Source organism: Pyxicephalus adspersus, chromosome Z, assembly GCF_032062135.1.
Source record: "Pyxicephalus adspersus chromosome Z, UCB_Pads_2.0, whole genome shotgun sequence".
In the NCBI taxonomy this organism is placed as follows: domain Eukaryota; kingdom Metazoa; phylum Chordata; class Amphibia; order Anura; family Pyxicephalidae; genus Pyxicephalus; species Pyxicephalus adspersus.
In genome coordinates this window covers 22,605,050-22,616,169 of record NC_092871.1, presented here as the reverse complement: position 1 = coordinate 22,616,169, position 11,120 = coordinate 22,605,050, and the positions used below count along the sequence as shown (strand labels likewise).

At 36.8% G+C, this 11,120-nt stretch overlaps 1 protein-coding gene across 1 annotated transcript in view; it reads left to right on the top strand.

The window, feature by feature from the left end:
- Nucleotides 1-9,177, top strand: part of LOC140344041 (oocyte zinc finger protein XlCOF7.1-like) — a 10,234-nt gene extending 1,057 nt beyond the window's left edge. Inside the window, exons 2-7 of the mRNA XM_072430954.1 lie at nt 868-953; nt 2,883-2,942; nt 4,668-4,815; nt 6,212-6,319; nt 7,109-7,204; nt 7,782-9,177. Coding sequence (XP_072287055.1) covers nt 870-953; nt 2,883-2,942; nt 4,668-4,815; nt 6,212-6,319; nt 7,109-7,204; nt 7,782-8,509 — 1,224 coding nt within the window. The 5' untranslated portion in view covers nt 868-869 and the 3' untranslated portion in view covers nt 8,510-9,177. The remainder of the gene's footprint in view (nt 1-867; nt 954-2,882; nt 2,943-4,667; nt 4,816-6,211; nt 6,320-7,108; nt 7,205-7,781) is intronic.
- Nucleotides 9,178-11,120: the final 1,943 nt, after the last annotated feature.

The following is an 11,120-nucleotide window of genomic DNA, read 5'->3' as shown; positions in this document are numbered from 1 at the left end:
GTTGCTGAACCCTGGCCTAGGCCAAGGAGAATTAGGTGGTTTTATACCATCCTCTGAGCAGTCACGTGCTTTATGAACAATGTTTACTGTAAATAATAAGCCCAAAAATGCTAATTGCTGCATAATAAAGGGGACAATGTATATTGGTGTATGACACATGTGAATTAGCACCAAACCTTCCTGTATTGCACAGATGTGAATTGGGTTCATACCTTCCTCTGAGCAGTCACATGCTTTATAAACAATTTTTTACTGTCATCAATAAGCACAAGAATGCAAATCGCTGCATAAAAAAGGAACCTCTTATGTTGGTGTATCACAGATGTGAATTGGCACCATGTACAAGAAAAGCAACCCGTTCTTTATGCACTTTGTGCCGAAACCCATAGGTGTAAATGGGCCTCTAAATTTGCCTTTCAATTCTCTAATATTCTGGATAATTAGATTTGAAGTCAATAGGGAATGGTTCTAGGTGCATATACTATATTTTCAATGTCATGTACAGTGTACAGCTCAGGCAATGGACGATGACTGGCACAGCGTACCTATCGTTGCCCTAGGGGCCAATTCACTTTGTGCCCAATCACAGGTGTTCATATAGAACTGGACACAGACCTGAAGCTGTCTCCAGCACCTGGAGTAAGCCCACCCAAGTGAAAATTTTCATGATAGTAGCTATAGGCCCAACCAACCCCAGGACACAGCCCTGCAAGAATGTCATGTATACATTTTCAGAATGATTAGATAAGAAATGATTAGGTATTTCTTAAAATGAAAAAAAACAAGGTATGATAACCAAGCTCATGATCAGCTTTAATGCCTCACCTTCATTATTTTTACTCAGGCATCCTGTGTTTTGTGTCTTAGACATGATTGCCAAAATGAACAAGAAGCAACTGACTGAGAAAATCCTAAATCATGCCCTCGGGATCATCTACCTCCTGACCGGAGAGGTAAGTGCAACCGGATATTTATCTTAGTAGAAATAAAAGGACATGAAAATGAAAGATGCTAACTTTCTTTCGCCTAGTCTACTGTGTCCGGAATGGACATATATATATATATATATATATTACATTCAATGTTTTATTTTCACAAGTGCATGTATAGGTTATGCTTTCTGGTTGCTTTTGTGAATCAGATAGGAGTTTTGCTCCCTGATAATCAAATTATTACCTGACATTTATAACTGTGATTTGGATTAGCTGCAGTACATACAATGTTAACTTGACCATTTATAAAGTGGACATAAACTCAAAAGTTTTACTTTGCAAAAAGGGTAGACAACCCGTTTATTTCAAGTAAAATTTTAAATAAGGGTGCAGCACATTGCCTTTTTGTCTTGATTTTGACTTAATTATCCCGGGAGGCTTTGCCCTCCCATGCTGTCAGAAAGAGAAGGTGCTGCACCCCCTTTTTTATTTTTTTAAAAAAGAAAGAAAAAAAACTCTTAGCTGCTCCTTCTGCGGATGCCCTGATCTCGTGCTTGCACAGAAGGAGCCCTTTCATTAATGGAAGAAATAATTGCAGATCTCACACATGCGCAGTGAGATTGGCAATCTTTTTTGCCCATCTACGTCACCCGATCTTGTGGCTGCGCAGTGCGAGATCGAGTGAAGCAGGAAGAAGATGTCGGTGCCCGAAGATGGATACCAGGACCACGTAGGACCCAAAATGAAGAAAAATGACGGATAGACTGATCTCCGGGATTAAAGGTAAGTGTGATTTTTTTTTTTTTAATTTTTGTTTTGAGTTTAGTTCTGCTTTAAGTTTGTCAGTATGGATTCCAGGGCTTTTGGGAGGTATCCTGCTGGTTTCTTGGAGTTACCACAAGGTACCTTCTTTCAATAAATGTGTTTTTATTGAATCAATAGAGAAACGTGTAGAATAAGATCTTATGTCTCCTCTGAATTTCTTCAAAACAAGGATTTAAAATCTACGTAGCAAAAGCTAGATCACTACTGCCAGGGATGGGCTAAAGATGAAGTTAGGAATCTGTGAGTTATAAGGAAAGGAAGGGAGTAGCAAATTAAAGGTAGACAGGTAAAATTTACAATTACATAGTCGCCAATTACCTTTGGTAAACGTAAGCATGGATGCCAATGATCCGGTGTGTCTATGTCAAGACTGAGCAGGTCTAAGTTTAATTATATGTAAGTGCAATAATTAAAATCCTATATAAGCTGTAACATGTTAAGCCCAACTGAGCCCTAATCAAAGAAGCAAATTGGTAAAGCAAGCATGGTAATAAGTATAAATTATGTATTGCCTTTGGAACCTAACAAATTTAAAAACCCATTACAGTGTATCTGTTTGGTAGTTGCTTTGTGCCTATCCATACTGCTTAGACCTTAAATATATTTTAGTTTCTGCAGGACCTACTGTTGCTCACCACCTACTTCCTGTGACTACAAATCCCCCTCATATAGAAACATGGGGCCTGTTTTTTTAAAGCTCTCCAAGGCTGGAAAGGATACACTTTCCTCAGTGAAGCTGGGTGATCCAGCTGATTGTAGGCCATGGCTCTGAATTGTTTTCTGTTACCACTCTTTTACACACTCTTCTAACAGAGACTACAAGAGACCTTGCTTGTGCACACTTCATTGAGGGAAGTGCTGTGATAACTGTCATACTGGAGCGAGTGCATTTATAAATACAAAGTGGGCTGCATAGAGGTGCAGTCTTTTTATGCATTAAAGTATGGCGTCCCATGCACCTTACTTAGAGTACATATACATGCATTGTGGTGCACTGCCAAAAATGCTACCTATTTTGCTGGATTAGGCAGCCCATTTAGATAAAGCAGTGTAATAATGTGAATGTACTGTTTATGTAATACAAACAGAGCGTTTTGTAATAAAAAAATTTTTTTTATCCTACAGGAATATGTGGTTGTAAAGAAGACTTCAGCACACAGCCCCACACGTTTACTGACTGGAGATGTAAGTTTTGCTGCTCAGCATCTGACACAGTATGTACAGAGTGTTCTCCTAGATATTTATTGCCCACTGATTTCTTAAGGTGGATCATTCATCAAAATCCCACATCATGTTAATCAAGAAGGCAAATGTCAACATTTTCTTATGTATTTTTTGATGTAAAGTACTTCTTATTATAAAATGCTGCTTTGAGAATATATACAAAGGTCACATGGTCTCTGGCTATGTGCTGCATTGTATGCCATTCTTTAGATATGCCTGGCAGACCTTATTAGCCACTTAAGAGGTAAGAGGTTTATAATCACATCTTAAACTGCACATAAAACCAGCAATTATAAACATACTTTCAAATCGTTTTTTACAGTTTTGTTGGTGTTTAAACAATTATGTCACAGGGGTTAATTCATCTCGGCAATAATGAATACTGAGAATGTACACAGAGCTGCAAATTCCTAGCTTATTGTACACTCTTAGAAATGTGCAAGCAGGCAGGTAAGACGTTCCTATTGCATAATAAACACACAAAGTCTCCTGCACTGAAAGCCTAACTGCTAGCTATTGTTTACTTACTTTTTATAAAGCCAACATTCTATCTAAACACTTACACATGCACAATCTCTACACCAGCCTTTCTCAACCTTTTTAACATTTAGTAACCCTTTCAGGTCTTCAGGATCCCCTGCCAATAATACCAATATCCAAATCTTACAGCACATTAGCATGGTGGTCATTGGGAAAAATGCTATGCTACAGGTGGTCAAAATAACTCACACTTTTTTCAAGGAACCCCTAGTAATTTCTGAAACTCTAGGGTTCCATGGAACCTTGATTGAGAATCACTGCTTTATAGATCAGAGCAGTTTTACAATTCTGCATTTTTTATTGCCATGAAAACAAGATGAAGAACAATACAGAAGAAGGGGAAAAGTGTTAAAGGCATTATAAACTCCATTTTTTACTTTTTCATCATATGCGAGTATCCTGTCTAAGTCAGTGTTGCTAGGGATTCCTTGATCATTGGGTAGTTTCTGCATCTCAAGTCAGTTACCACTGACACCAATTATCTTTTTGGCCATCTGTGAGGGTGACAGTTTTCCCAAAGCTGACTATGCAAATGTACTGTGAGCTTTGGATATAATAATTATTGTAGGGGTTCCCTGAAGACCTGAAAGTAATTTCAAGGCTTCTCTAATGTTAAAGACTGATCTAAGTGGTACATACCTAGCATCTTAATCCTCCATAGTCATGCTTGTTTGTCAGTAATTCATTGCATCCCCTGAATCTGTACAGTGTCTTGTCTGGGTAATGTCAGCTTCCGGCACAGACCTACTTGGCTCCATTCTACTACGCATGTGCAGAATGATATCCGTGATTGTGTGGAAGAAGTAATAGAGAAGGTGAATCCTGGAATGCATCAAAGCTGGTGCTGGTTTTAGCAGAAGGGAACAGCAATAAACCTCAGGGACCGGACATTACACTTGCTTTGGCCCTTAATCCCATATTTTAACAAATGTGATTACAAATATGTAATTTGAAGACAGAGAAATGTTCACACTGTTACATTTAACAGATCCCACTCTTTAGCGAAATTTAGCAAATGTGTATTTGCATTACTTGTCAAAATTGCCCTTCTATAAGCTCTTCCATATATCAAAATTGTTTACATAACTATAATATATAAAGCAATTTGTGTTAGCATGCACTAATTCCCATTTTTTTTTAATTAAGGTACCAATAAAATGTGGTGACATATCCATCTATTTCTCCATGGAGGAGTGGGATTACATAGAAGAAAACAAGAACCTTTATAAAGATGTGGCTGTACATAGCAGCCAGTCCTTCAGTGAAATGAGAATGGAATCCAAAATGAGCTTAGGTGATTCTTTCTTACTGAATACAGCAGCATGCGCTAAGTGTTCTTAACATTTATGGGCAAATCACACAGGTTGCCACTGGCACTTTTTGTCTAATGCAAGCCAAAATATAGTGTAATTTAAGAAGTCCATTGGTTTGAAACATATAATATAAAACATATTTAGGGCAACCTTTTGATTCATGTGCATGTTCTACTAATTTTTAACAGGTACAATTATGTTCTTTGTTAACTAATATCGTTTTACCTAAAAGTCAGTGCACAACATTTACTTCCACTCCCCAGAATTCTTTTACTTTTATTCCCTATTGCTTTTTTTAATTTCTAGCTTAACTGAAAATATGAATCCTTAAAAAAATCCTTAAAGGATATCTAAACATACAAAACAAAAATATTATACATTTTTTTTATATACATGTATACATAAATAGGTATTATTTTACATATTTGTATTCAGTGAGAATCATCCTTCACTGGGTGGCTACATTCACTGACTCGCTGACTTTATGGTATCTCTGGGGCTATCTCTGATTTGCTTAGAAAACTGTAAAAGGTTTGATTGTGTTATTACATTTTTCTTGCTAAAAGCTGATCTCCAGGCAAACTGCTAAATACACAGTTGAAATTTATATAAGGTGTACAAATTTTTTCTGCTAAATGATTTATATTTATCCCCATTCATTAGTGATGTTATCGCAGCACTGCCACACAGCACAATGAGGTTGGGGTTGCCACTGTTTCTGGTAAAAAATACAAGCATCATGGTCTTTTTCATATTATTAGCATCGTTAACAAATCCAATTTTTACTGCCCAAGCCAAATGGATAAGGCCACTTTCCTTGCTACCATAATATAAAAAATTCAGTGGTGGCCTCCCTCCACCTCAAATCATTGAGTCTGATTTATTAAAGCTCTCTAAGGCTGGAGAGGATAGACTTTCATCAGTGAAGCTGGGTGATCCAGCAAACCTGTAATTAATCTGGTCCAGTATTGAAAACATTTGCTAACAAATAGCAAATGACTTTTAAGCAATCCATTCCAGGTTTGCTGGATCACTGAGCTTCACTGATGAAAGCGTATCCTTTCCAGCCTTGGAGAGCCTTAATAAATCAGGCCCATTGTCAGAAATTTTGCAAGTAGGTTACCTGATTGGATATTAGTGTTTGCCTTCTTTTTTCACACTAAACACTGCTGTACAGAAAATTGCAAGAGGCTGATATCATTGCATTTGTTGCATATACTGATTACAGTGATACAATAATTTAGGTCATTGAGTTGATGTTCAGCTTTTTTAATTGTATTCACAACTTCTGAACAATTTTTTTTTTTGCTGATTGCAAAATACTGAAGGTGATGTAAGTGATTTCATGCTTTAACTGATTTTAACTGTATTGTGCAGATGTTCAAAAGGAGGAAATAGAATGTGTGTCAATTCCTGATGAAGTGGAGCATACAGAAACAGAAGAAGCCAATAAACCTGTAGATGTAGAACCAGACATTATTGTTGGTGAGTGTATGTTCGTTTACTTTTCATATTGTGACAATATATAGCAAATGGATCAGTATAGCGAATCTGACATTTGCTATGGGAAAATAACAGATGATAAAACATAACATACATGGTACAGGCTGTCAATAGCAGTAACATAGCAGTTTTTGTACCCCTGTAAGTGCCAGTGTCACCAGGTTTCATCCTAGTATTATTAGATTATTTTGACATCAGTTTGGAATGCTCATTTCAAAGACTGGTGAATTCAACCCACAGTTGACCTCCTACTGACCTGCATTTGAAATGCTTTAAGGTTTTGAATTCCTTATATTGCATCTTTGTAGAATCTGCTTGAAGTGAACTAAAGCTTATTATAACTGCTCCAGTTATCCAGCTTATACAAACTGTCCAGCAAATGTCACAGTAAGTCCAAGTCTTCTGATGGAACAATCAGTCAACCAGCAAGGGACATTGACTGCAGTGAAAAAGAGGAAAGTGTATTCCACACATGAGTGTGGCCATGTTCCTGTAGTACTGGGAGATGGTGACCACCCAATTAAAAAAGCCCTGAGCAGGTAGAAACTGGCAGTATCATCAGGCTTTTATTTAACTTTTTTTTTACACCAGTGAAAAAAAACCTTGCGTAACTACATTTATAATGCAAAACTGGTTTTATTTATATCAGTATGTCACAGGAATGAAGTACTTTAATACACAAATTACAAAAGCTAATACAACGCCATCTTATTTTAATTAATAAACAAGTTGTATACAAACTGTGGTATTGATGACATTACTTTTGTGCAGGTGTTACGCATTCTGCAGCTAATACTGAACAAGTGAATGAGCTTCATGAAAGTGGTCATTTGGCTGATAAGCAGGAGGCAGTCATTGATATCACAGGTAAGTATTATTGTTTGATAGCACAAGAGATTATATACTACTCTGGTTTGCAGTTCAATTGTGTAAATTCTGAAATAAAAAAACGTATTAATATTAAAATAAAAACTAGGCTTTTTTGTTCTGGAAATCACTGTTGGACCACCATTGACGCCATTAAACTCAATTAGAGATTTTGTTTAACCTTTACATTCAGATTGCACAGGAAAATGGTGCACATTCAAATAGATCAAAACTGTTCACCAGAGGCATGTTAAATAGGTTCTATTGCACAATCTCATAGCAGTTTGCATGGTTTAACATCAATATGGATGATCCAATATATAGATAGTAATGTAATAATGACACTTAAATCCAGTACACAACAGAGGTGTCAAAAAGCTGCATACCAAACACATGGTTCTTGATCAAATTGTACATCTATATAACTAGCCTTCAGGGGCATGCAGTGGAAACTCTCACTTCCTTAGTTAATCTTTAACTATAACAGGTAGGGATTTTTAGAAAAATTATTTTGTTGCTGTTTACATGAACATGGCAGGTCCGTTTCTTTTTATAAATCCATTTATTCTTTGTACAGATGATTCAGTGTTGGTGAGAACAGTTGAAGAATCTCCTTCTATACTTGTTCCTGATGAAGCTCCGATTGAAAGAACTTACATCACTGAGGAGTTCCAGGAAGAAAATTTTATTAGTGGATTCCCTAATGATTCCTATGATGTTGTAAATGTCACGCCGGACCCTTTGTCGAATCAGCAGGAACCTAAATCATTCCCTTTGGTTGAAAGTTTTCTCCATGAAAATAATGCAACATGGGACAATTTACCCCTTCTAAAACGAAAGAGTAGAAAGCAAGATTTGCATTCCAAAGAAGAACATTTTGAATTTGAAGCAATGCCCAACGAAGACCAGTTTGATGATTTTGGCAATGACTTGACATATAAATCACGTCTTACATTACCTCAGGAATCTGCTACACCTTTTATATGTGGAGAGTGTGGCAAATGTTTCATCTCTGAGCCGTTCCTTGCGGAGCATATGAAGAAACATTCAGTTGACAGGCCTCATAGATGCAACCAATGTGGCAGAGAGTTTGAGTACAGATCCCGGCTAGTAGTACACCTAAGGTGTCACTTTGGAGAAAAGCCCCATAAATGTGAGCTGTGTGGGAAGGAATTTAACTATAGGTCTCGCCTTCTCGTACATCAGCGGAAACACACAGGGGTAAAGCCTCACAAATGTATTCAGTGTGGCAAACAGTTTGATTACAGATCCCATCTCCTTAGACATCAGAGAACACATACATGAATTCAGAGTGTTTCTTTCCCACTCTAGTGTGTTACTGAAGAGACTGGTCTCTTCCAAGTCACTGATTGAAATAAAAAGAGATGGAGCATGTACTGAAATGCAGTATGTGTTGCTGTCACACGTACCACAGAAATCAAGTTTCTGATGCAGCCTAAATATTTTTCAGCCTGGGAAGTGTTGACAGACAAACAATTGATTTGTAGAAAAAAAAGGTGTGATTTTGGGGAAGAGGTCCTGCTAACATTGACTTGAGAGTCATACTGAAAACCTGGATACAATCCAGATACAAATAAAGCTGGAAGGTTCTTAACCTGATGAGAATGGGGACTCAGACAGTTTCTTGATATCAACAAAGAAATGTAGGAATCATGGAAGTATTCAAGAACAAAGTACTTTTTGGAAACGTACATTAAACAAATGTCTGACCGATTCTTCATATTCTGTGGACAGTGGATAAAGAAAAACTGAGAAAAAAGTATATGTATCCCACATTCTGAAAATGTATATCAAAATTTGATATTGATACAAAGTCCTAAAACCATCATGAGAACATTTCTTGTCTTCTGTTATGGTTTCCCTAACGAAGTTGACACTAGGTGGAGAGTGAAGACATTTTTGACAGAAAATAAATTTACACTAATTAAAATAGTTTATGGTCATTTCACAAAGTTTTTCTTCTTTGTTTTACTTGATATTTCATTGGTATCACACATTTTTCAGTTGTGTAAAGCTAGTTAGTCCACAAAACTCATGTCACATAAAGTTAAACCTTTTAATGTAGAAGTAGCAAGATGCACAATAAGAAAAGATCCTTGTGTGTTGTGCGACTGATGTATAGAATTATTACCTCTTTTAAGGTGGTGTTATAACAGGATATTTTAGGAATCATCTGATTTGAAAAAGGCACCATTAATTCGTAATCTCTGCACATATAAAGTAACTTTAACTTTTAACAGTACAAAATCATCCAAATTATTTTCAACAAGTTTTGTCTAATACAAGAAATAAAATGTCTCTGGATGCCCATCAATGGTATTGTATTTCAAATAGATGATTCTATGCCACATTTAAGCAGAACTAAACTATAAACAAAAAAAATTACACTTACCTTTAATGGCGCTGGGCCTTCTTGTATTCAGGTGTCACGTGTCGTCCTGGGATTCCTCTTTATTCCGGTGCAAAGGAAGCGCCAGGCGCCGTCATATTCTGTCTTCTCTTCAGGTCTTCTTACTACATCACCCGATCTCCAACCCTTGGTGGAAAGATGCCGCTTCTGCACATGCCGGAGATTAGGGCACACGCAGAAGGAGCAGCCAGAGCTTCCCGAGATGCATGATGTAGGTATCCCGGGAGGCAGTGCGCTCCCATAAAGTATTGATCGCCGTAAAAGGAGCCCTTTCAACAACGGAAAAAAATTGCCGATCTAGTGCATGTGCAGTGAGATTGGCAAGTTTTATCCCAATCTAAGTCACCCCATTGGGATTTCTGTCAAATCTGAAATGGAAGCCAATGTAATGTATATCAATGGCAAAGAGAGTTAGCAGAGGAGGATCAGTGGGAAGGATGGATAAGTCTGGCTGCAGCATTCCAAATAATAGATTATAAAGCAGGGAGTCGGGTTAGTGGAATACCAGAGAGGAGGATGTTACAGTAGTCCAGACGAGAGATAAGAGCGTGTACCAGAAGTTTGGTGGTCTCTGGGGACAGGCGTTTATTTTGGAGATTATATGGTTATTCCTATTATTTATGAAAATGACAAAATTCATTATACAGATTGGTGTGCAAGCTTTGGATTTTCAATATTCATAAAAAACTAAAACATTCCAGCAATCAATGAATATGTACAAGAAAAAAAGTTTAATGTGCAGGTCCAGACAGAGAATCCTTTTTGCCTAAATCATTTTGTTGGATTTCTAAAGTTTCTAGTTTTTTTTGTGTAAAATTTTCAAGGATCAGTATACATGTTTTTTCTAAGACTGTTTAAAAAGATTTCAGTTCCCATTAGGACAAATTATTTGCTTGAAGAAATGTCTCAAAACACATTCTCATTATTGTTTAAAAAATAAAAAGGTCTACTGATGCTTTAACTCATGGGAAATAAACCATTATTTGTTATATTTTTACACCATTAAATTATTTATAACTGCATGTAAAGCTAAATTGTAATTACTGTGACTTTTAAGGCATCAAAATTATTATTATTATTATTAAACAGGATTTATATAGCGCCAACATATTACGCAGCGCTGTACATTAAATAGGGAATAAATAAACAATACATCAATAAAATGCCAGTAAACTTTATTATGTTATACAAAAAACTTAACAACTGCATGTAAAGACAAAACTTTATTAGTGTTCAAGTTAGGGAAGGGATTAAACAATGTTTTAGATAGGGAATGCATAAGCTACGTATACATGTTAGATGATGTCTAGCAACCTCTGTACATGTCTGTAGAGGACAGCACAGGGGGAGGGGTGTCTGTCATGAGTCCTTCTCCAGTCCCCTCCATAGAACAGAACAGCGCTGTGTGTACAGCGCTCGCTTGTTCTGTCACTAAAAACGATCACAAAAGATTGTTTCCAGAAAGCCAATATGTGTACTTTGCCT